This window comes from Melozone crissalis, unplaced genomic scaffold, assembly GCF_028551555.1.
Source record: "Melozone crissalis strain CALT ecotype California unplaced genomic scaffold, PUWL_Pcris_2 ptg000744l_1, whole genome shotgun sequence".
In the NCBI taxonomy this organism is placed as follows: domain Eukaryota; kingdom Metazoa; phylum Chordata; class Aves; order Passeriformes; family Passerellidae; genus Melozone; species Melozone crissalis.
This window is the reverse complement of record NW_026536395.1, coordinates 1-25,784: the sequence shown is the minus strand read 5'-3', so window position 1 is coordinate 25,784 and position 25,784 is coordinate 1. Positions and strand designations below refer to the sequence as shown.

Genomic DNA, 25,784 nt, shown 5'->3' with positions numbered 1-25,784 from the left:
CCCCAAAAATCCACACAAAAATCCACCCAAAATTCCCTAAAAATTCTCCAAAAATTCCTAAATATTCCCCCCAAAAAAATTACTGAAAATTGCAGAAAAATCCGCCCAAAATTCCCCCAAAATCCACCCAGAATTCCCTAAAATCCTTCCATGATGGGAGGGTTTGGGAATTCTGCTCAAATGCACCAAAATCCAAAAAAAATTCCCCCAAAATCCACCCAGAATTCCCTAAAATCCTTCCATGATGGGAGGGTTTGGGAATTCTGCTCAAATGCACCAAAATCCAAAAAAAATTCCACAAAAATTCCTCAAAAATCCACCCAGAATTCCCCAAAATTGCCCCCAAATTCCTCCCAAAATTCCCAAGAAATTTCAAAAAAAATCCACCCAAAATTCCCTAAAAATTCTCCAAAAATTCCCTAAATATTCCCCCCAAAATCACTGAAAATTCCAGAAAAATCCACCCAGAATTCCCCAAAAATCCACACAAAAATCCACCCAAAAATTCCCTAAAAATTCTCCAAAAATTCCCTAAATATTCCCCCCAAAAAATTACTGAAAGTTCCAGAAAAATCCACCCAAAATTCCCAAAAAATCCACCCAGAATTCCCCAAAAATCCACACAAAAATCCACCCAGAATTCCCCAAAATTGCCCCAAAATTCCCCCCAAAATCCACCCAGAATTCCCAAAAAATTCTCCAAAAATTTCCTAAAAATTCTCCAAAAATTCCCTAAATATTCCCCCCCAAAATCACTGAAAATTCCAGAAAAATTCACCCAGAATTCCCCAAAAATCCACATAAAAATCCACCCAAAATTCCCAAAAAATTCTCCAAAAATTTCCTAAAAATTCTCCAAAAATTCCTAAATATTCCCCCCCAAAATTACTGAAAATTCCAGAAAAATCCGCCCAAAATTCCCTCAAAATCCACCCAGAATTCCCTAAAATCCTTCCATGATGGGAGGATTTGGGAATTCTGCTCAAATGCACCAAAATCCCCAAAAAATTCCACAAAAATTCCCAAAAATCCACCCAGAATTCCCCAAAATTGCCCCAAAATTCCTCCCAAAATTCCCAAGAAATTTCAAAAAAAATCCACCCAAAATTCCCTAAAAATTCTCTGAAAATTCCCTAAATATTCCCCCCCAAAATTACTGAAAATTCCAGAAAAATCCACCCAAAAATCCACCCAAAATTCCCTAAAAATTCTCCAAAAATTCCCTAAATATTCCCCCCCAAAATCACTGAAAATTTCAGAAAAATCCGCCCAAAATTCCCCCAAAATCCACCCAGAATTCCCTAAAATCCTTCCATGATGGGAGGGTTTGGGAATTCTGCTCAAATGAACCCAAAATCCAAAAAATTCCACAAAAATTCCTCAAAAATCCACCCAGAATTCCCCAAAATTGCCCCAAAATTCCTCCCAAAATTCCCAAGAAATTTCAAAAAAAATCCACCCAAAATTCCCCCAAAATCCACCCAGAATTCCCCAAAAATCCACACAAAAATCCACCCAAAATTCCCTAAAAATTCTCTGAAGATTCCCTAAATATTCCCCCCCAAAATTACTGAAAATTCCAGAAAAATCCACCCAAAATTCCCAAAAAATCCACCCAGAATTCCCCAAAAATCCACACAAAAATCCACCCAAAATTCCCTAAAAATTCTCCAAAAATTCCCTAAATATTCCCCCCCAAAAATTACTGAAAATTCCAAAAAAATCCACCCAGAATTCCCCCAAAATCCACCCAGAATTCCCCAAAAATCCACACAAAAATCCACCCAGAATTCCCTAAAAATTCTCCAAAAATTCCCTAAATATTCCGCCCCAAAATTACTGAAAATTCCAGAAAAATCCACCCAAAATTCCCAAAAAATACACCCAGAATTCCCTAAAATCCTTCCATGATGGGAGGGTTTGGGAATTCTGCTCAAATGCACCAAAATCCAAAAAAAATTCCACAAAAATTCCTCAAAAATCCACCCAGAATTCCCCAAAATTGCCCCCAAATTCCTCCCAAAATTCCAAGAAATTTCAAAAAAAATCCACCCAAAATTCCCTAAAAATTCTCCAAAAATTCCCTAAATATTCCCCCCCAAAAAATTACTGAAAATTCCAGAAAAATCCACCCAAAATTCCCCCAAAATCCACCCAAAATTCCCCCAAAATCCACACAAAAATCCACCCAAAATTCCCTAAAAATTCTCCAAAAATTCCCTAAATATTCCCCCCCAAAATCACTGAAAATTCCAGAAAAATCCGCCCAAAATTCCCTCAAAATCCACCCAGAATTCCTAAAATCCTTCCATGATGGGAGGGTTGGGAATTCTGCTCAAATGCACCAAAAATCCCCAAAAAATTCCACAAAAAATACTCAAAAATCCACCCAGAATTCCCCAAAATTGCCCCAAAATTCCCCCCAAAATCCACCCAGAATTCCCCAAAATTGCCCCAAAATTCCCCCCAAAATCCACCCAGAATTCCAAAAAATTCTCCAAAAATTCCCTAAATATTCCCCCCCAAAATTACTGAAAATTCCAGAAAAATCCGCCCAAAATTACCACAAAAATCCACATAAAAATCCACCCAGAATTCCCAAAAATCCGCCCAAAATTCTCCAAAAATTCTCTCCGAAGTCCCCAAAAATCTCAAGAAATCGACCCAGAATTCCAGGAAAATTCACTAAAAATTCTCCAAAATTTCTCAAAAATCCACCCAGAATGCCCCCAAACTACCCAAGAATTCCCAAAAATATACACCCAAAATTCTCCCAAAAATTCCCAAAAAATCCACCCAAAATGGCCCCAAAATTTCCCAAAAATCCACCAAAAATTCCCTAAAAATTCCCCAAAGATCTCCAAAAAATTCCCCAAAATCCACCCAAAATTCCCACAAAAATCCACCCAGAATTGGAAATATTTTTGAATATTTTAGGAATATTTTGGGAATATTTTAGGAATATTTTAGGGAATATTTGGGGGATATTTCAGGGATATTTCAGGAATATTTTGGGATATTAAGGGGAAATTTTGGGAATATTTTAGGAATATTTTGGGGATATTTTAGAGATATTTTGGGAAAATTTTGGGGATATTTTAAGAATATTTTAGGAATATTTGGGGGATATTTTAGGAATATTTTGGGAATATTTTAGGGATATTTTAGGAATATTTTAAGAATATTTTAGGGATATTTTAGGAAGATTTTGGGGATGTTTTAGGGATATTTTTGAGGATATTTTGGGAATATTTTAGGGATATTTTTGAGGATATTTTAGGATATTTTGAGAATATTTTAGAGATATTTTTGAGAATATTTAGGGAATATTTTGGGAATATTTTAGGAATATTTTGGGGATATTTTAGGGATATTTTAGGGATATTTTGGGAATATTTTAGGAATATTTAGAGATATTTAAGGATATTTTTGAGCACATTTTAGGGATATTTTGGGAATAATTTAGGAATATTTTGGGGAATATTTTAGGGATATTTTGGGAATATTTTAGGGGTATTTTGGGGATACTTTCAGGATATTTTGGGGAATATTTTAGGGATATTTTTGAGAATATTTTAGGATATTTTGAGAATATTTGGGGGATATTTTAGGGATATTTCAGGAACATTTTGGGAATATTTTAGGGATATTTTAGGAATATTTTGGGGATATTTTAGGAATACTTTGGGAATATTTTAGGGATATTTTTGAGGATATTTTAGGGATATTTTTGAGGATATTTTAGGATATTTTGAGAATATTTTGGGAATATTTTAGGAATGTTTTAGGAATATTTTAGGAATATTTTAGGGATATTTTAGGAATATTTTAGGAATATTTTTGGAATATTTTGGGGATATTTTGGGGATAATTTAGGAATATTTTGGGGGTATTTTAGGGATACTTAGAAGATATTTTAGGAATAGTTTAGGAATATTTTGGGAATATTTGGGGGATATTTTAGAGATATTTCAGGAATACTTCGGGAAAATTTCAGGAATATTTTAGGGGTATTTTGGGGATATTTTAGGAATATTTGGGGGATATTTTAGGGGTATTTTGGGGATACTTTCAGGATATTTTGGGAATATTTTAGGGATATTTTTGAGAATATTTTAGGATATTTTGAAAATTTTTGGGGGATATTTTAGAGATATTTCAGGAATAATTTGGGAATATTTTAGGAATATTTTGGGAATATTTTAGGAATATTTTGGGGATATTTTAGGAATACTTTGGGAATATTTTAGGGATATTTTTGAGGATATTTTAGGGACATTTTTTGAGGATATTTTAGGATATTTTGAGAATATTTTGGGAATATTTTAGGAATATTTTAGGGATATTTTAGGAATATTTTAGGAGTATTTTGGGAATATTTTAGGAATATTTTTGAGGATATTTCAGGATATTTTGAAAACATTTGGGGGATATTTTGGGGATATTTCAGGAATATTGTGGGAACATTTTAAGAATATTTTGGAAATATTTTAGGGGTATTTTGGGGATACTTTCAGGATATTTTGGGAATATTTTGGGAATATTTTAGAATTATTTTTGAATATTTTAGGGATATTTTGGGAATATTTTAAGGATAATTTAGAGATATTTTTGAGCATGTTTCAGAATATTTTGAAAATATTTGGGGGATATTTTAGAGATATTTCAGGAATACTTTGGGAAAATTTCAGGAATATTTTGGGGATATTTTAGGAATATTTTAGGGGCATTTTGGGGATACTTTCAGGATATTTTGGGAATATTTTGGGAATATTTTAGGATTATTTTTTGAATATTTTAGGGATATTTTGAGGATATTTTAGGAATATTTTGGGGATATTTTAGGGATATTTTGGGAATATTTTAGGAATATTTAGAGATATTTAAGGATATTTTTGAGCATATTTTAGGGATATTTTGGGAATAATTTAGGAATATTTTGGGAATATTTTAGGGATATTTTGGGATATTTAGGGGATATTTTGGGAATATTTTGGCGGTATTTTGGGGATATTTTAGGAATATTTGGGGGATATTTTAGGGGTATTTTGGGGATACTTTCAGGATATTTTGGGAATATTTTAGGGATATTTTTGAGAATATTTTAGGATATTTTGAGAATATTTGGGAATATTTTAGGGATATTTCAGGAATATTTGGGAATATTTCACGAATACTTTGGGGATATTTTGGGAATATTTTAGGGACATTTTTGAGGGTATTTTAGGAATATTTTGGGGATATTTTAGGAATATTTTGGGAATATTTTAGGGATAGTTTGGGAATACTTTAGGGATATTTTAGGGATATTTAGGGGATATTTAGGGATATTTTTGAGGATATTTCAGGAATATTTTGGGAATATTTTAGGGATATTTTAGGAATATTTTAAGAATATTTTAGGAATATTTTAGGGATATTTTAGGGATATTTTGGGATATTTAGGGGATATTTTGAGAATATTTTAGGAATATTTTGGGAATATTTTAGGAACATTTTGGGAATATTTTAGGGATATTTTGGGAATATTTTGGGAATATTTAGGGATATTTTTGAGGATATTTTGGGAATATTTTAGGAGCGTTTCAGGGATATTTTCAGGATTTTTGGCCACTCACTCCACTTCGTGCGTGATCTTGTTGACGTAGATGCAGCTGTTGTCGGCCTCCTGCTGGTAATCGCAGTTCCTGCACTGGGAGGGACTGGGATGGACTGGGACGGACTGGGAGGGACTGGGATGAACTGGGATGGACTGGGAGGGACTGGGAGGGACTGGGACGGACTGGGATGGACTGGGACGGACTGGGACGGACTGGGAGGGACTGGGAGGGACTGGGAGGGACTGGGACGGACTGGGAGGGACTGGGATGGACTGGGATGGACTGGGATGAACTGGGATGAACTGGGAGGGACTGGGAGGGACTGGGAGGGACTGGGATGGACTGGGATGAACTGGGATGAACTGGGAGGGACTGGGAGGGACTGGGAGGGACTGGGAGGGACTGGGATGGACTGGGAGGGACTGGGAGGGACTGGGAGGGACTGGGATGGACTGGGACGGACTGGGAGGGACTGGGGACGGACTGGGATGGACTGGGAGGGACTGGGACGGACTGGGAGGGACTGGGAGGGACTGGGAGGGACTGGGAGGGACTGGGACGGACTGGGATGGACTGGGACGGACTGGGAGGGACTGGGAGGGACTGGGACGGACTGGGACGGACTGGGAGGGACTGGGAGGGACTGGGATGGACTGGGATGGACTGGGAGGGACTGGGATGGACTGGGAGGGACTGGGATGGACTGAGACGGACTGGGAGGGACTGGGAGGGACTGGGATGGACTGGGATGAACTGGGATAAACTGGGATGGACTGGGAGGGACTGGGATGGACTGGGATAAACTGGGATGGACTGGGATGAACTGGGATGGACTGGGATGAACTGGGGAGCACTGGGATGGACTGGGATGAACTGGGATGCACTGGGATGAACTGGGATGAACTGGGATGAACTGGGATGCACTGGGATGGACTGGGATGAACTGGGATGGACTGGGATGAACTGGGATAAACTGCGATGAACTGGGAGGGACTGGGATGAACTGGGATAAACTGCGATGAACTGGGAGGGACTGGGATGGACTGGGATAAACTGGGATGAACTGGGATGAACTGGGATGGACTGGGGAGCACTGGGATGCACTGGGATGGACTGGGATGAACTGGGATGCACTGGGAGCACTGGGGATGAACTGGGATGCACTGGGATGAACTGGGATGAACTGGGATGCACTGGGATGGACTGGGATGAACTGGGATGCACTGGGATGCACTGGGATGGACTGGGATGAACTGGGATGAACTGGGAGGGCCCAGTCCCAGTGCCAGTCCCAAACTGGTCCCAGTTTGAGCACTCACGGCGTAGAGCAGGATCCGGTTCTCCTTGTCCTCCTTGGGGTACAGCATGTTGTTACTGGGCAAACTGGGATTTACTGGGAGGCTCCGGGGGGAAACTCCCGCCCTTTTCCCCACACAATTCCCAAATTTCCACCACACAATTCCCAATTTTTCACCTCAAAATTCCCAATTTTCCACCACACAATTCCCAAATTTTCCCCTCAAAATTCCCAATTTTTTACCTCAAAATTCCCAATTTTTCCCCTCAAAATTCCTAAATTTCCACCACAAAATTCCCAATTTTTCACCACAAAATTCCCATTTTTTCACCACTAAATTCCCTTTTTTTTCACTATAGAATTCCCTTTTTTATGACCATAAAATTCCCAATTTTTTACCTCAGAATTCCCAATTTCCCACCACAAAATTCTCAATTTTTTCACCTCAAAATTCCCAATTTTCCACCATAAAATTCCCAATTTTTCCCCTCAACATTCCCCATTTTTCACCTCAAAATTCTCAATTTTTTCCCTCACACAATTCCCAATTTTTCCCCACAAAATTCCCAATCTTCCCCACAAAATTTCCATGTTTTTCACCATAAAATGCCCAATTTTTTTCCCTCAAAACTCCCAATTTTCACCACAAAATTCCCAATTTTTCAACCATAAAATTCTGATTTTCACCATAAAGTTCCCAATTTTCCACCACAAAATTCCATTTTTTCCACCATAAAATTCTCAATTCTCCACCACAAAATTCCCAATTTTTCACCTTAGAATTCCCTTTTTTACCACCATAAAATTCCCCCATTTTCTATCTCAGAATTCCCATTTTTCAAAAACAAAATTCCCAATTTTCCACCACACAATTCCCAAATTTTCACCATAAAATTCCCAATTTTCCACCTCAAAATTCCCAATTTTTTCACCATAAAATTCTCAATTTTTCACCTCAAAATTCCCAATTTTCCACCACACAATTCCCAAATTTTCCCCTCAAAATTCCCAATTTTTCCCCTCAAAATTCCTAAATTTCCACCACAAAATTCCCAATTTTTCACCATAAAATTCCCAATTTTTCAACCACAAAATTCCGTTTTTTCCACCACAAAACTCCCAATTTTCCACCACAAAATTCCCAAATCTCCACCTCACAATTCCCAAATTTTCACCATAAAATTCCCAAATTTTCACCATAAAATTCCCAATTTTTTTCCCTCAAAATTCCTAAATTTCCACCACAAAATTCCCAATTTTTCAACCATAAAATTCTGATTTTCACCATAAAATTCCCAATTTTCCCCATAAAACTCCCAATTTTCCACCACAAAATTCCGTTTTTTCCACCATAAAAATTATCAATTCTCCACCACAATTTCCCAATTTTTCACCTTAGAATTCCCTTTTTTACCCCCATAAAATTCCCCATTTTCTACCTCAGAATTCCCATTTTTCAACAACACAATTCCAAATTTTCCACCACACAATTCCCAAATTTTCACCATAAAATTCCCAATTTTCCACCACACAATTCTCAATTTTTCTCCACAAAATTCCCAATTTCCTATCACCACAAAATTCCCAAATTTTCACCACAAAATTCCCATTTTTTCCCCTCACAGCTCCCTCTATTTTTCCCCTCACAATTCCCAATTTTCCCCCATAAAATTCCCGATTTCCCACCACAAAATTCTCAATTTTCCACCTCAAAATTCTCAACTTTCCACCTCAAAATTCTCAATTTCCCCCCATAAAATTCCCAATTTTCCACCACACAATTCCCAAATTTTCACCACAAAATTCCCAATTTTCCCCCTCAAAATTCCCAATTTTCCTCCTCGCAACTCCCGATATTTTCTCCCTCCAAATTCCCAAACTTACCCCTCACAATTCCCGATGTTTCCCCTCAAAATTCCCAATATTTCCCCCTCACAATTCTCCGTTTCCCCCCTCACGACCCCCGTTTCCCCCTCACGACTTCCGGTGCTCCCCTCACGATTCCCGCCATTCCCCGCCGCACCCCGCCTGTCCCCCCCGCCTCTCCCGGTGCATCCCCGGCGCATTCCCGGTGTTTTCCCCCCGACATTCCCGCTGGTTTCCCCCCGCATTCCCGGTGTTTTCCCCCCCGACATTCCCGCTGGTTTCCCCCCGCATTCCCGGTGTTTTCCCCCCCGACATTCCCGCTGGTTTCCCCCCGCATTCCCGGTGTTTTCCCCCCCGACATTCCCGCTGGTTTCCCCCCGCATTCCCGGTGTTTCCCCCCCGACATTCCCGCTGGTTTCCCCCCGCATTCCCAGTGTTTTCCCCCCGACATTCCCGGTGTTTTCCCCCCGCATTCCCGGTGTTTTCCCCCAGACATTCCCGCTGGTTTCCCCCCGCATTTCCGGTGTTTCCCCCCCGACATTCCCGGTGTTTCCCCCCCGCATTCCCGGTGTTTTCCCCCCGCGTTCCCGGTGTTTTCCCCCCGACATTCCCGGTGTTTCCCCCCGCATTCCCAGGTGTTTTTCCCTTCGACATTCCCGCTGTTTTCCCGGTGTTCTCCCGCTGTTTTCCCTCACCATTCCTGGCAGAAGCGGATCCCCACGAAGCCCGGCTCGTACGCGCCGTCCCCGTCCATGGCTGCGCGGACACGCCCCCTTCCACTTCCTCCCTCATCTCATTGGTCAAAGCGCCCATCAATCATTCGCTTTTTATCTTTTCATTGGTTAACACACCCCTTAGACCCTCATTGGCTTATTTCTATTGGCCAATCCTGTGTGCCCCGCCCATTCTTTATTTTATTGGTCCTTTCACTCTTAGACACGCCCTACCCGCCTTCTTATTGGCTAAGCTTCAATTTCCCCCACCCTTTCTGTCTTCCTATTGGCCAATCCTCATTTATCCCGCCCTTTATGCGTATATTGGGTAATTTTCTATTAGTCCCGCCTTTTCTCGATAGCTATTGGTTGGTTTCTATCACGTGACCGCATCCGCAAGCTCTGATTGGCCGCTCCCTCACCGGTCCCGGCTGTGGCGGCCCGTGAAGGTTCCAGAAGGGGCTCCGGTTCGGGCGGGCCCGGAACCGATCGGGGCTCCCGGTCCGGGAGAACCGGAGGCTCCCGGAGGCTCCCGGAGGGGCTCGGGGAGCTGCCGGAGGAGCCTGGGGCGTGTCCGGGGCTCCCGGTTCGGTTCCGGTGGGGGCGGTACCGGCAGGGCCCGGTCGGTACCGGAGCCATGAACGGCGGCGGGACCGCGCCGGGCCCGGTGTGGCTGGCGGTGAGCAGCTCCCTGAACGCTTTCCGTGCCTGTAAACGCTTCTCGCCTGCGCTCACCATCGCCGAGCTCAAGGTACCGGAGCGGGATGAGGGAGAATGGGACCGGGATAATGGGAATTGGACCGGGATAACGGGAACGGGACCGGGGGAATGGGAATGGGACTGGGAGAACGGGGATGGGATCGGGATAATGGGAATGGGACCGGGAGAATGGGAACCAGACCGGGATAATGGGAACGGGACAGTGGGAACGGGAATGGGACCGGGATAACGGAAGCAGGACCGGGATAATGGGAATTGGACCGGGATAATGGGAATAGGACCGGGGGTAACGGGAATGGGACCGAGATGACGGGAACAGGACGGTGGGAACGGGAATGGGACCGGGATAATGGGAACAAGACTGAGCTTGGGATAATGGGAACTGGACCGGGATAATGGGAGCAGGACCGGGATAGAAGGAACGGGACCGGGATTACGGGAGCAGGACTGGGATAACGGGAATGGGACCGGGATAACGGGAACTGGACCGGGATAGAAGGAACGGGATTGGGGTAATGGGAATGGAACCGGGGTAACGGGAACGGGATCAGGAGCGGGAGAAGGGGAATGGGACCGGGATAACGGGAACTGGACCGGGATAGAAGGAACGGGAATGGCGGTAATGGGAATGGAACCGGGGTAACGGGAATGGGATCAGGAGCGGGAGAAGGGGAATGGGACCGGGATAACGGGAACTGGACTGGGATAGAAGGAATGGGATTGGGGTCATGGGAATGGAACCGGGGTAACGGGAACGGGATCAGGAGCGGGAGAAGGGGAATGGGACCGGGGTAATGGGAATGGGACCGGGATAATGGGAACTGGACTGGGATAGAAGGAATGGGATTGGGGTCATGGGAATGGAACCGGGGTAACGGGAATGGGATCAGGAGCGGGAGAAGGGGAATGGGACCGGGGTAATGGGAATGGGCAATGGGAATGGGACCGGGATAACGGGAACGGGAGAATGGGACTGGGACCGGGATAAAGGAACCAGACCGGGAATGGGACAATGGGAACGGAAGCGGGAGAACGGGAACCAGGAGGGAGGGAATGGGAGGCAGGAACCCCCAAACCAGGACTGGGAACCCCAAACCCCAAACTGGGAACCCCCAAACCCCAAACTGGGAACCCCAAACTGGGAACCCCAAACCAGGGACCCCAAAATCCCAAACTGGGACCACTGGGACTCCCCTGTGTCCCCTCCAGTGCAAACTGGGAGTTACTGGGACTGTGCCAATGTCACTCCCAATGTCCCCAATGCCATCCCCAGTGTCCCCAGTGTCATTCCCAGTGTCGCCTTTGTCCCCAGCAGTGCAAGCGGGAGCTGCTGGTGGTGTCCCCATGTCCTGCATGGAGCTGGAACCAATGACAAACCCTTGGGGACACCGAACTGTGACACTGCCAGTGCCACCCCCAATGTCCCCAATGTCCCCAGTGCCACTCCCGGTGTCCCCAGTGTCCCTTTTGTCTCTCCCAGTGCAAGCTGGAGCTGGTGGTGGTGTCCCCATGTCCTCCATAGACCTGGAGCTGTTTGGTGACAAGGATAAACCCTTGGGGACACCGAACTGTGACACTGCCAGTGCCACCCCCAGTGTCCCCAATGTCCCCAGTGCCACTCCCGGTGTCCCCAGTGTCCCTTTTGTCCCTCCCAGTGCAAGCTGGAGCTGCTGGTGGTGTCCCCATGTCCTCCATAGACCTGGAGCTGTTTGGTGACAAGGCCAAGCCCTTGGGGACGCTGCACTGTGACACTCCCAATGTCACTCCCAATGTCCCCAGTGTCACTCCCAGTGTCCCCAGTGTCCCTTTTGTCCCCTGGCAGTGCATGCTGGAGCTGGTGGTGGTGTCCCCATGTCCTCCATAGACCTGGAGCTGTTTGGTGACAAGGATAAACCCTTGGGGACACTGAACTGGGACACTCCCAATGTCACTCCCAATGTCCCCAGTGCCACTCCCAGTGTCCCCAATGCCATCCCCAGTGTCCCCAGTGTCCCTTTTGTCCCCGGCAGTGCAAGCTGGAGCTGGTGGTGGTGTCCCCATGTCCTGCATGGAGCTGGAACCAGTGACAAACCCTTGGGGACACTGCGCTGGGATTGTCCCAATGTCCCCATTGTCACTCCCAGTGTCACTCCCAGTGTCCCCAGTGTCCCCTTTGTCCCCACAGTGCAAGCTGGAGCTGGTGGTGGGCTCACCGGCGTCGTGCATGGAGCTGGAACCAGTGACAAACCCTTGGGGACACTGGACTGTGACTGTCCCCAATGTCCCCAGTGTCACTCCCAGTGCCATCACCAATGTCCCTAGTGCCATCCCCAGTGTCCCCAGTGTCCCCTTTGTCCCCGCAGTGCAAGCTGGAGCTGGTGGTGGGCTCGCCGGCGTCGTGCATGGAGCTGGAGCCAGTGACAAACCCTTGGGGACACTGCGCTGGGATTGTCCCAATGTCCCCATTGTCACTCCCAGTGTCACTCCCAGTGTCCCCAGTGTCCCCTTTGTCCCCGCAGTGCAAGCTGGAGCTGGTGGTGGGCTCCCCGGCGTCGTGCATGGAGCTGGAGCCAGTGACAAACCCTTGGGGACACTGGACTGTGACTGTCCCCAATGTCCCCATTGTCACTCCCAGTGTCACTCCCAGTGTCCCCAGTGCCACTCTCAGTGTCCCCTTTGTCCCCGCAGTGCAAGCTGGAGCTGGTGGTGGGCTCCCCGGCGTCGTGCATGGAGCTGGAACCAGTGACAAACCCTTGGGGACACTGCGCTGGGATTGTCCCAATGTCCCCATTGTCACTCCCAGTGTCACTCCCAGTGTCCCCAGTGTCCCCTTTGTCCCCACAGTGCAAGCTGGAGCTGGTGGTGGGCTCACCGGCGTCGTGCATGGAGCTGGAACCAGTGACAAACCCTTGGGGACACTGGACTGTGACTGTCCCCAATGTCCCCAGTGTCACTCCCAGTGCCATCACCAATGTCCCTAGTGCCATCCCCAGTGTCCCCAGTGTCCCCTTTGTCCCCGCAGTGCAAGCTGGAGCTGGTGGTGGGCTCGCCGGCGTCGTGCATGGAGCTGGAGCCAGTGACAAACCCTTGGGGACACTGCGCTGGGATTGTCCCAATGTCCCCATTGTCACTCCCAGTGTCACTCCCAGTGTCCCCAGTGTCCCCTTTGTCCCCGCAGTGCAAGCTGGAGCTGGTGGTGGGCTCCCCGGCGTCGTGCATGGAGCTGGAGCCAGTGACAAACCCTTGGGGACACTGGACTGTGACTGTCCCCAATGTCCCCAGTGTCACTCCCAGTGCCATCACCAATGTCCCTAGTGCCATCCCCAGTGTCCCCAGTGTCCCCTTTGTCCCCGCAGTGCAAGCTGGAGCTGGTGGTGGGCTCGCCGGCGTCGTGCATGGAGCTGGAGCCAGTGACAAACCCTTGGGGACACTGCGCTGGGATTGTCCCAATGTCCCCATTGTCACTCCCAGTGTCACTCCCAGTGTCCCCAGTGTCCCCTTTGTCCCCGCAGTGCAAGCTGGAGCTGGTGGTGGGCTCCCCGGCGTCGTGCATGGAGCTGGAGCCAGTGACAAACCCTTGGGGACACTGGACTGTGACTGTCCCCAATGTCCCCATTGTCACTCCCAGTGTCACTCCCAGTGTCCCCAGTGCCACTCTCAGTGTCCCCTTTGTCCCCGCAGTGCAAGCTGGAGCTGGTGGTGGGCTCCCCGGCGTCGTGCATGGAGCTGGAGCCAGTGACAAACCCTTGGGGACACTGGACTGTGACTGTCCCCAATGTCCCCAGTGTCCCTTTTGTCCCCGCAGTGCAAGCTGGAGCTGGTGGTGGGCTCCCCGGCGTCGTGCATGGAGCTGGAGCCAGTGACAAACCCTTGGGGACACTGGACTGTGACTGTCCCCAATGTCCCCAGTGTCCCTTTTGTCCCCGCAGTGCAAGCTGGAGCTGGTGGTGGGCTCCCCGGCGTCGTGCATGGAGCTGGAGCTCTTTGGGGCCGAGGACGAGCCCCTGGGGACCCTGGACAGCGACGAGGCCCTGCTGGGCTCCTACCCCGTCACCGACGGCTGCCGCCTGCACGTGCGTGTCACCGTGTCACCTGTGTCACCTGTGTCACCCGTGTGTCACCTCTGTCACCTCTGTCACCTCTGTGTCACCGTGTCACTTGTGTGTCACCTCCGTGTCACCTGTGTGTCACTGTGTCACCTCTGTGTCCCCTTTGTGCCCTCCCGGTGTCACCGACGGCTGCCGCCTGCACGTGCGTGTCACCGTGTCACCTGTGTCACCTGTGTGTCACCTCTGTGTCACCCGTGTCACCTCCGTGTCACCGTGTCACTTGTGTGTCACCTGTGTCACCTGTGTCACCTCCATGTCACCTCCGTGTCACCTGTGTCACCTCTGTGTCCCCTCTGTGTCACCTCTGTGTCACCTCTGTGTCCCCTCTGTGCCCTCCCGGTGTCACCGACGGCTGTCGCCTGCACGTGCGTGTCACCGTGTTACCTGTGTCACCTCTGTGTCACTGTGTCACCTCCGTGTCACCCGTGTCACCCATGTCACCTGTGTCACCCATGTCACCTTTGTGTCACCTCTGTGTCACCTCTGTGTCACTTCTGTGTCACCTGTCGCCTCTGTGTCCCCTCTGTGTCGCCTTTGTGTCACCTCTGTGTCACCTGTGTGTCACCTCTGTGTCACCTCTGTGTCCCCTCTGTGTCACTGTGTCACCTTCGTGTCACCTCCGTGTCACTTGTGTCACCGTGTCACCTGTGTCACCTCCGTGTCATCTCTGTATCACTGTGTCACCTCCGTGTCACCTCCGTGTCACCTCCGTGTCACCTGTGTCACCTCTGTGTCACCTCTGTGTCACCATGTCCCATCCCTGTTCCCTCATGGTGTCACCGACGGCTGCCACGTGCACGTGCGTGTCACCTCTGTGTCCCCTCCGTGTCCCCTCCCAGTGTCACTGTGTCCCTGTGTCCCCTCTGTGCCCTCCCAGTGTCACCGACGGCTGCCTGCACGTGCATGTCACCGTGTCACCTCTGTGTCACCTCTGTGTCACCTGTGTCATCTCCGTGTCACCTTTGTGTCAACCCCGTGTCACCTCCGTGTCACCTCTGTGTCACCTCCGTGTCACCTGTGTCACCTCCGTGTCACCTCCGTGTCCCCTCTGTGTCACCTCTGTGTCCCCTCTGTGTCACTGTGTCATCTCCGTGTCATCTCCGTGTCACTTGTGTCACCGTGTCACCTGTGTCGCCTCCGTGTCACCTCTGTGTCACTGTGTCACCTGTGTCACTTCCGTGTCATCTCCGTGTCATCTCCGTGTCACTTGTGTCACCGTGTCACCTGTGTCACCTCCGTGTCACCTCTGTGTCACTGTGTCACCTCCGTGTCACCTCCGTGTCACCTTTGTGTCCCCTCTGTGCCCTCCCGGTGTCACCGGCGGTGCCGCGTGCACGCGCGTGTCACCTCTGTGTCACCGTGGCACCTCTGTGTCCCCTCCTGGTGTCACCGGGGTGGGGGTGGCATCATTGAGTGACAGTGCCACCCCCGCAGGTGACAATGACACAGTGCCACCCCCCTGAGTGACAATGACACAGTGCCACCCCCGCAGGTGACAATGACACAGTGCCACCCCACAGGTGACAATGCCACCCCCGCAGGTGACAATGACACAGTGCCACCCCCTAAGTGACAGTGCCACCCCCTGCAGGTGACAATGACACAGTGCCACCCCCCTAAGTGACAATGACACAGTGCCACCCCCGCAGGTGACAGTGACACAGTGCCACCCCCTGCAGGTGACAGTGCCACCCCTGCAGGTGACAATGACACAGTGCCACCCCCTAAGTGACAATGCCACCCCTGAGTGACAGTGACACAGTGCCACCCCGCAGGTGACAATGACACAGTGCCACCCTCTGCAGGTGACAGTGCCACCCCCGCAGGTGACAATGACACAGTGCCACCCCACAGGTGACAATGCCACCCCCGCAGGTGACAATGACACAGTGCCACCCCCTAAGTGACAGTGCCACCCCCTGCAGGTGACAATGACACAGTGCCACCCCCCTAAGTGACAATGACACAGTGCCACCCCCTGCAGGTGACAGTGCCACCCCCGCAGGTGACAATGACACAGTGCCACCCCACAGGTGACAATGACACAGTGCCACCCCCCTAAGTGACAATGACACAGTGCCACCCCGCAGGTGACAATGACACAGTGCCACCCCACAGGTGACTATGACACAGTGCCACCCCCCTAAGTGACAATGACACAGTGCCACCCCCGCAGGTGACAATGACACAGTGCCACCCCCTGCAGGTGACAATGACACAGTGCCACCCCACAGGTGACAATGACACAGTGCCACCCCCCTAAGTGACAATGACACAGTGCCACCCCGCAGGTGACAATGACACAGTGCCACCCCACAGGTGACAATGACACAGTGCCACCCCCCTAAGTGACAATGACACAGTGCCACCCCCGCAGGTGACAATGACACAGTGCCACCCCCTGCAGGTGACAATGACACAGTGCCACCCCCTGCAGGTGACAGACCGGAGCGGGGCCCGGGCCGGGCAGTTCGAGGACGTGTCCCAGGTGGCCAAGTACGAGATGGCCGAGAGCGACTACGACAAGAGGACAGGTGGCACTGGGGACACTGGGGACAATGGGGACACTGGGGACAATGAGGGGTTGGGGACATTGGGAACTGTTGAGGACATTGGGGACACTGGGGACATTGGAATGTTGGGAACATTGGGGTTTGGGGACATTGGAGGTGTTGAGGACAATGAGGACATCAAGGGACATGGGGGTTTGGGAACATGGAGGGTTTGGGGACATTGGGGACATCGGAGGTGTTGGGGACGTGTCACAGGCGGCCAAGTACGAGATGGCCGAGAGCGACTGTGACAAGAGGACAGGTGGCACTGGGGACACTGGGGACAATGGGGACAATGGGGACATTAGAGGGGTTGGGGACATTGAGGGGTTGGGGACATTGGGGATGTTGAGGATATTGGGGACACTGGGGACATTGGAAGTATTGGGGACATTGGAAGTGTTGGGGACATTGGGGACATTGGAGGTGTTGGGGACATGGGGGACATTGAGGGGTTGGGGATATTTGGGACAATGGAGGGTGTTGGGGACATTGGGGGTGTTGGGGACATTGGGGACACCGAGGGTGTTGGAGACAACGAGGACATCAGGGGACATTGAGGGTTTGGGGACACTGGGGACATTGGAAGGGTTGGGGACATTGGGGGTGTTGGGGACACGTTCCAAGTGACCAAGTACGAGATGGCCGAGAGCGACTGTGACAAGAGGACGGCGCGTCCCTGTCCCCACAGTGCCACCCCTGATGTCCCCTGGATGTCTCCACAGGGTCCCGGTCCCCACAGTGCCACCCCTGATGTCCCCTGGGTGTCCCCATGGGGTCCCTGTCCCCACAGTGCCACCCCTGGTGTCCCCTGGATGTCTCTACAGGGTCCCTGTCCCCACAGTGCCACCCCTGGTGTCCCCTGGATGTCTCCACAGGGTCCCTGTCCCCACAGTGCCACCCCTGGTGTCCCCTGGGTGTCTCCACAGGGTCCCTGTCCCCAAAGTGCCACCCCTGGTGTCCCCTGGGTGTCCCCATGGGGTCCCTGAGATCCTGGGGCTGCTGGGACCGGGAATAGGAACAGGACCGGGAATGGGATCAGGATCGGGAATAGGAACGGGAACAAGACCAGGAACCGGAATTGGAGCAGGAGCGGGATTGGGGACAGGAACGAGACTGGGACTAGCGTGTCCCCAGAGTGCCACCCCTGATGTCCCCTGGGTGTCCCCATGGGGTCCCGGGGATGCTGGGGCTGCTGGGACCGGGAATGGGATCCAGATTGGGAATGGGAACGGGAACGAGACCAGGAACCGGAATAGGAATGGGGTCAGGAACCGGAACGGGATCAGGAATAGGAACGGGACCAGGGCGTCCCTGTCCCCAAAGTGCCACTCCTGGTGTCCCCTGGGTGTCCCCACAGTGTCCCTGAGATCCTGGGGCTGCTGGGACCAGGAACCGGGACTGGGAATGGGATCAGGACCAAGAATGGGACCCGGAGCGGGACTGGGACAGGAACGAGACCAGCGTGTCCCTGTCCCCAAAGTGCCACCCCTGGTGTCCCCTGGGTGTCCCCATGGGGTCCCTGAGCTCCTGGGGCTGCTGGGACCGGGAACGGGATCAGGATCGGGAATGGGAACAAGACCAGGAACTGGAATGGGAGCAGGAATGGGATTAGGAATAGGAATAGGAATAGGAATAGGAATGGGACCAGGAGGGACACCAGGGTGTCCCTGTCCCCAAAGTGCCACCCCTGATGTCCCCTGGGTGTGCCCACGGGGTCCCGGGGATGCTGGGGCTGCTGGGACCGGGAACAGGACCGGGAATGGGATCAGGAATAGGAACAGAACCGAGAATGGGAGCGGGAGCGGGACTGGGACACGAACGGGACTGGCACCAGCGTGTCCCCAAAGCGCCACCGCTGATGTCCCCGGTGTCCCCATGGGGTTCCTGCACTCCTGGGGCTGCTGGGACCGGGAACGGGACCGGGAATGGGGCTGGGAATGGGATCAGGACTGGAAATAGGAACGGGAACAAGACCAGGAACCGGAATTGGGGCAGGAGCAGGACTGGGACACGAACGGGAATGTGACCGGCGTGTCCCCAAAGCGCCACCCCTGCTGTCCCCCCGGTGTCCCCGCAGAGTCCCTGCAATTCTGGGGCTGCTGGGACCGGGAATGGGACCGGGAACAGGACCAGGGATGGGATCAGAACCGGAATCGGGATCAGGAGCGGGATTGGGGACAGGAACGGGAATGTGACCGGCGTGTCCCCAAAGCGCCACCCCTGCTGTGCCCCCGGTGTCCCCGCAGAGTCGGTGCGCTCGTTCCTGCGGCAGCGCTCGTGGGGCCGCTGGGACCGGCAGCGGGAGCAGCAGCGGCAGCGGCAGCGGGAGCAGCGCCGGGACCTGGAGGCGGCGGCGGCGGCCGCGCTCCCGCTCGGGGCGCGCTGCGAGGTCCGGGTGCCGGGGCAGCCCTGCCGCAGGGGCGCCATCGCCTTCGTGGGTGCGTGTCGCCTCTTTGTCACCTCTTTGTCACCTCTTTGTCACCTTTTCTGTGGGTTTTTTGTGTTTTTTTGTCGCTTTTTGGTGGTTTTTTTGTGGTTTTTTTGGTGGGTTTTGGTGGGGTTTTTGTGGGGTTTTTTTTGTGGGTTTTTTTGTGGGTTTTTTTTGTGGTTTTTGTCACGGTTTTTTGTGGGGTTTTTTTCTCTTTTTTTTTTTTTTTTTTTTTTGTGGGGTTTTTGTGGTTTTTTTCACGGTTTTTTGTGGTTTTTTTCACGGTTTTTTTTTGGTGGTTTTTTTTCTCTCTTCCCCCCCCCAAAGGTGAGACGGATTTTAAGCCGGGGATTTGGGTGGGGGTGCGCTACGACGAACCGCTGGGCAAGCACGATGGAAGGTGAGGGGGGATTTTGGGGGGTCCTGAATGGATTTTGGGGGGTTCTGGAGGGGTTTTGGGGGATTTTTGGGGGGGTCCTGAAGGGGTTTGGGGGCATTTTGGGGGGGATTTTGGGGGTTCCTGAATGGGTTTAGGGGGATGTTGGGGGGTCCTGGAGGGGTTTGGGGGGATTTTGGGGGGTTTTGAGAGGTCCTGGAGGGGTTTGGGGGATTTTGAGGGGGTTCGAGGGGTCCTGGAGGAGTTTTGGGGGTTCTGGAGGGATTTGGGGGAAATTTAGGGGGTCTTGAAGGGCTTTGGAAGGGGGGATTTTTGGGAGTTCTGGAGGAGTTTGGGAGGATCCTGGGGGGATTTGGGGAGATTTTGGGGGGGATTGAGGGAGTTCTGGAGGGATTTTTGGAGGCTCCTGGATGGGGTTTGAGGGGGTCGCGGAGGAGTTTTGGGGGATTTTGGGGAGGTCCTGAAGGGGTCTGGGGAGTCCTGAATGGGTTTTGAGGGAGTTTTGGGGGGGTCCTGGAGGGGGTTTGGGGGGAATTTAGGGGGTCCTGGAGGAGTTTTGAGAGAATTTGGAGTTTGGGGGGAAAAATTTGGGGTGTTTTGGGGGGCTCCTAGAGGAGTTTTGGGGGGGAATTTAGGGGATCATGGTGGGGTTTTGGGGGGCGGGGATTCTGGAGGAGTTTTAGGTGATTTTGGGGGGTCCTGGAGGGGATTTGGGGGATTTTGGGGAGGTCCTGAAGGGGTCTGGGGAGTCCTGAATGGGTTTTGAGGGAGTTTTGGGGGGGTCCTGGAGGGGATTTGGGGGGAATTTAGGGGGTCCTGGAGGAGTTTTGAGAGAATTTGGGGTTTGGGAGGGAAAATTTTTTGGGGGGGTCTTAGAGGAGTTTTGGGGGAGTTTAGGGGATCATGGTGGGGTTTTGGGGGGCGGGGATTCTGGAGGAGTTTTAGGGGATTTTGGGGGTCCTGGAGGGGGTTTGGGGGGTTTTTAGGGGGATTTTTGGGGAGTCTGGGGGGTCCTGGAGGAGTTTTAGGGGGATTTGGGGAGGTCCTGGAGGGATTTGGGGGCGTTTTGGGAGGTTCTGGGGGAATTTGGGGAGGGGTTTTAGGGATCCTGAAGGGATTTTAGGGGAGTTTGGGGAGACCCTGAAGGGATTTGGGGGCATTTTGGGAGGTTCTGGGGGTTTGGGAGGGTTCTATTTTTTTTCTCTCTTATCTCTCTCCCCCTTATCTCTTATCTCTTATCTCTCATCTCCCCACAGCGTGGACGGCCGCCGATATTTCGAGTGTCCCCCCAAATTCGGGGCCTTCGTGCGGCCCCAGCACGTCACGGCCGGCGACTTCCCGCCCGAGGACGACGGCCTGGACGAGCTCTGAGGGGGAATTCCCCCAAAATTCCCGAAATCCCAGAAAATTCCCAAAAATCCTGGAGCTTTTCCCCGCTTTTTTTGGGAAAAAATCGCAAGAAAATCGCCCAAAAATGGCCCCAAATTCGCTGTTTCCGTGTCTTTTTTTGGGGTAAAAATGAGAATAAAGTTGTGGGGATGACGGGCTGGATGAGCTCTGAGGGGAAATTCCCCCAAAATTCCCGAAATTCCCAAAAATTCCCAAAAATCCTGGAGCTTTTCCCGCTTTTTTTGGGAAAAAATTGCAAGAAAATCGCCCAAAAATGGCCCAAAATTTGCTGTTTTCGTGTCTTTTTTTGGGGAAAAATTACAAAAATTTGTGGGGACCGTGGTCTGGATGAGGAGCTCTGAGGGGAAATTCCCAAACATTCCCAAAAATTCCCCAAATTCCCAAAAACCTTGGAAATTTTCCCGCTTTTTTTGGGGAAAAATTGCCAAAATACGGCCCAGAATTCGCCGTTTTCATCTCTTTTTTGGGGGTAAAAATGAGAATAAAGTTGTGGGGATGACGGCCTGGATGAGCTCTGAGGGGAAATTCCCGAAAAAATCCCGAAATCCCAGAAAATTCCCAAAATTCCCAAAAATCCTGGAGCTTTTCCTGCTTTTTTTTGGGAAAAAATAGCAAGAAAATCGCCAAAAAATGGCCCCAAAATTCGCTGTTTTCGTGTCGTCCTTTTTGGGGGGGGAAAGGAGAAAAATCCTGAAATTCTGGCTGGCATTCCCAAAATTCCATCCAGGATCCCATAATCCCCAAATTTATCCCAAAATTCCAGCTGGGATTCCCAAATTTCCTCTCAAAAATTCCCCAAATTGTCCCAAAATTCCGCCTGGAATTCCCAAAATGATCCCAAAATTTCTGCCAGGATTCCCCAAATTCCCCAAATTCCCCCAGAATTCCCAAAATTATCCCCAAATTCCTTTCAAAATTATTGCAGAATTCCTCCCAGGATCCCAAAATTATCCCAAAATTCCCACTTGGAATTCCCAAAATTTTCCCCAAATTATCCCAAATTTCTGTTTCAGATTCCCAAAATTATTCCAAAATTCCTCCCAGGATTCCCAAAATTCCCTCCAGGATACCAAAATTCCCAAAATTTGCCAAAAATTCCCAAATTTATCCCAAAATTCCCCCCCGGCCCCTCCAGTGCTGCCCCACGTTGGGAGCCAAAGGGGTGTGGCTTTTATTGTGGGCGTGGCTTAATACTCCAGCCAATCAGAGTGCTCCTTGGGTTGGACAAGGAGGTGTGGCCTCCTCTGGCCCCTCCCCCAGCCCAAAAAAGGTGTGAATTTCGAGTTTTGGCACAGACCAATCAGAATGCAGGGTTGGGGGATGATTGACAGATGGCTTGGCCAATGGGAATCAAGAGGGTGTGGGGAAAGGGGCGGGGCCATGAGCGGCCATTTTGGGTGGGAAGTGTTATGACAATTGGGCGTGGTCATGAATATTAATGAGGTGTGGGGGCGTGGTCATAAGGAAAGGGGGCGTGGTCTGGGTGTGGGGAAGGGGAGGGGTCTCAGTTCAATCCTAATTAAATCCAAATTAATTATATCCCCATTAAATCCTAATTAAAACCCCATTTTCCACCCCCAAATTCTCAATTAAATGTCAATAAAATTCCAATTAAACCCCAATTAAAGTCCCAATTAAATCCCGTTTAAAACCCAATTAAATCTCAGCCAAATTCCCAATTAAATCCCAAAAAACTCCCAATAAAACCCGAATAAAATCCCAATTTTCCAACTCCAAACTCCCAATTAAACCCCAATTAAATCCCAATTAAATCCCAATTAAACCTGAAAAAAATCCCAATTAATATCCAATTAAACCCCAATTAAATCCCAATTAATTCCCAATTAAATCCCAATGAAACCTGAATAAATTCCCAATTAATTTCCAATTAAATCTCAGTTTAATCTTAATTAAATCCCAATTAAACCCTAATTAAATCCCAATTTAATCTTAATTAAATCCCAATTATTCCAAATTAAACCCCAATTTTCCAACCCTAATTCCCAATTAAAAATCCCAATTAAACCCCGATTAAATCCAAATTTAATCTTAATTAAACCCCAATTAAACCCCAATTTTCCAACCCCAAATTCCAATTAAATCCCAATAAAACCCGAATAAAATCCCAATTAATTTCCAATCAAATTCCAATTAAGCCCCAATTAAATTCCCAATTAAATCCCAATTAAGGCCCAATTAAACCCCAATTTTCCAACCCCAAAATCCCAAATAAATCCCAATTAATTCACAATTAAAATCCCCATTAAAATCCCAATTCAATCTCAGTTTAATCCCAATTAATTCCTAATTAAACCCCAAATAAATCCTATTAAAGCCCAAATAAAATCCCAATAAAGCCCCAATAAAATCCCAATTATTTTCCAATAAAATCCCAATTAAACCTCAACCAAATTCCCAATTAAACCCCAATAAATTCACAATTAAATCCCAATTAAATCGCAATTAAAACCCAATTAAATCCCAATTTTCCAACCCCAAAATCCCAAATAAATCCAATTAATTCCCAATTGAAAATCCCAATTAAATCCCAATTAAATCCCAATTTTCCAATCCCAATTTCCAATTAACCCGCAATTAAATCCCAAAAAAACCCAAATAAAATCCAAAATAATTTCCAATTAAATCCCACTAAAATCCCAATTAAACCCCAATTAATTCCCAATAAAACCCGAATAAAATCCCAATTAAATCTCAATTAAACCCCAAATAATTCCCAATTAAATCCCAATTAAACCCCAAATAAATCTTAATAAATTCCAATTAAATCCAAATTAAATCCCAATTAATTCCTAATTAAATCCCAACTAATTCCCAATTTTCCAACCCCAAATTCCCAATTAAACCCCAATTAAATCCCAATAAATTCCAATTAAATCTCGATTTCCCAACCCCAAAATCCCAAGTAATCCTAATTAAATCCCAATAAAACCCGAATAAAATCCCAATTAAACCCCAAAAAAACCCAAATAAAATCCCAATTAATTCCCAATTAAACCCCAATTAATTAATCCCCATTTCCCAATAAAAACTCCGCAGCCTCCTTGTTTTATTCTCAATTATTTTCATTTTTTTAATCTTTTTTTTTTCCTTTTTTTTCCTCTTTTTTCCATCTTTTTTTTCTGCCATTTCCTGGGGCTTTTCCTCATGCACCAAATCCCGAAAAAATTCCGGGAAAAATCCCAAAAATTCCCAAAAAATCCCCAAAAAAATCCCCAAAAAAATCAAAATATTTCTTCAAAAATTCCGATTTTGGGGGGGATTTTTCACCCGAAAAATCCAAAAAAATCTCCCCAAAATTCCGAATTTTTTTAGGATTTTTTCACCCCAAAAATCCCCAAAATTACAAATTTTTACAGCAAAAAATTCCGGGAATTTTGGTTAAAAATTTTGGATATTTAAAATCATTTTTATTAATTCATAAATTAAGGTGGCTCCAAAATTTTAATTTCATTTAAATTTAAAATGTAATTTTAATATTTCATAATTTTTCAGGGATTATCCCAAAAACAAAAATGAGGGGAAAAAACCAAAAGTGGAAAATTCGGATTTTTTAGGGGAAAACCTCCAAATTTTGGGGGAAAAAAATTTGAATTTTTGTTAAATTTTTACCACAATTTTTTGTATCAAAATCCCCCAAAATTTACCCCAAAATTCCCTAAAAATTCCCGGCGAAAAATCAAAATTTTGAGAGAAAAAAATCCAAATTTTGGGAAAAAAAAATTGAATTTTTGTTGCATTTTTCCTCCTATTTTTTGTATCAAAGTCCCCCAAAATTTGCCAAAAAAATTCCCTAAAAATTCCAGGTGAAAAATCAAATTTTAAAGAAAAAATATCCAAATGTTGGGGAAAAAATTTCATTTTTTTCTCTATTTTTTCCACTTTTTTTTGCATTAAAATTCTCCAAAATATTCCAGCAGAAAATCAAATTTTTAATGGGAAAAAAAAATTCCCAGCAGAAAAATCGAATTTTTAATGGAAAAAAATTCCATTTTTTGGGGAAAAAATTTGAAATGTTTTGATTTTTTCCTAATTTTTTGGCTCAAAATTCCCCCCAAAAATTGCATTTGAAAAATCAGATTTCTTATGGGGAAAAATTAAATTTTTTCAGAAAAAAAAAATTGAATTTTTTGGTATTTTTTTTCCCAATTTTTTCACCTTTTTTGGTGTCAAAACCCCCCTAAAAAAATTCACCTGAAAAATTCATTTTTCATGGAAAAAACCTCATTAATTCGAATTTTTAAAGAAAAAATTTTGATTTTTTTTAGGGATAAAACTGATTTTTTAATTAGATTTTTTGGGGAAAATTAGAAATATTTGGGGAAAAAATCTGAATTTTTTAAGGAAAATTCTGATTTTTTTTAGGGAATAGAAATTGATTTTTGGGTGGAAAACATTGGAATTTTGGGTGGAAAAAATGAATTTTTGAGGGGAAAAAACTTGAAATTTTTTTTAGGGAAAAATATGGAATTTTAAGGTAAAAAATAAAAATTTGGGGAAAATTCATTTCTGTTTTAGGAAAAAAAAGCGGTTTTGGGTAAAAAACTGGAATTTTTTGGAGAAAAAATTTCATTTTCGTGGGAAAAAATCTGAAAATTTTTGGGAAAAAATTTGAAATTTTTCTGGGAAGAAAAATTTGATTTTTGGGGAAAAAATTTGATTTTTTCAGGAAAAAAATTGAAATTTTTTGTG

The 25,784-nt window shown here is 47.6% G+C and overlaps 1 protein-coding gene and 1 long non-coding RNA gene across 3 annotated transcripts; one reads left to right on the top strand and one right to left on the bottom strand.

Annotated features, from left to right (window-relative positions):
* Window positions 1-5,618: 5,618 nt before the first annotated feature.
* LOC128950591 (uncharacterized) lies at window positions 5,619-9,478 on the bottom strand. Its single transcript, XR_008484379.1, has 3 exons — window positions 9,459-9,478; window positions 6,920-6,974; window positions 5,619-5,687 (listed from the first exon to the last, which is right to left on the bottom strand). It is a non-coding gene; the product is annotated as an uncharacterized LOC128950591 (long non-coding RNA).
* Window positions 9,479-9,882: 404 nt separating this feature from the next.
* On the top strand, window positions 9,883-21,946 carry TBCB (tubulin folding cofactor B). 2 transcript variants are annotated; one of them, XM_054295458.1, is made up of 8 exons: window positions 9,883-10,227; window positions 14,105-14,248; window positions 16,722-16,818; window positions 19,086-19,277; window positions 19,595-19,667; window positions 20,921-21,039; window positions 21,230-21,248; window positions 21,935-21,946. In XM_054295458.1, the coding sequence occupies exons 1-6, from the start codon at window positions 10,114-10,116 to the stop codon at window positions 21,033-21,035; spliced, it is 735 nt and encodes a 244-aa protein (XP_054151433.1). In that variant the 5' UTR covers window positions 9,883-10,113; the 3' UTR covers window positions 21,036-21,039; window positions 21,230-21,248; window positions 21,935-21,946. The 2 variants fall into 2 exon arrangements, with proteins under 2 accessions (XP_054151433.1, XP_054151432.1); XM_054295457.1 differs by lacking the exons at window positions 21,230-21,248; window positions 21,935-21,946 and having other exon boundaries at window positions 20,921-21,215.
* The last annotated feature ends 3,838 nt before the right edge of the window (window positions 21,947-25,784 follow it).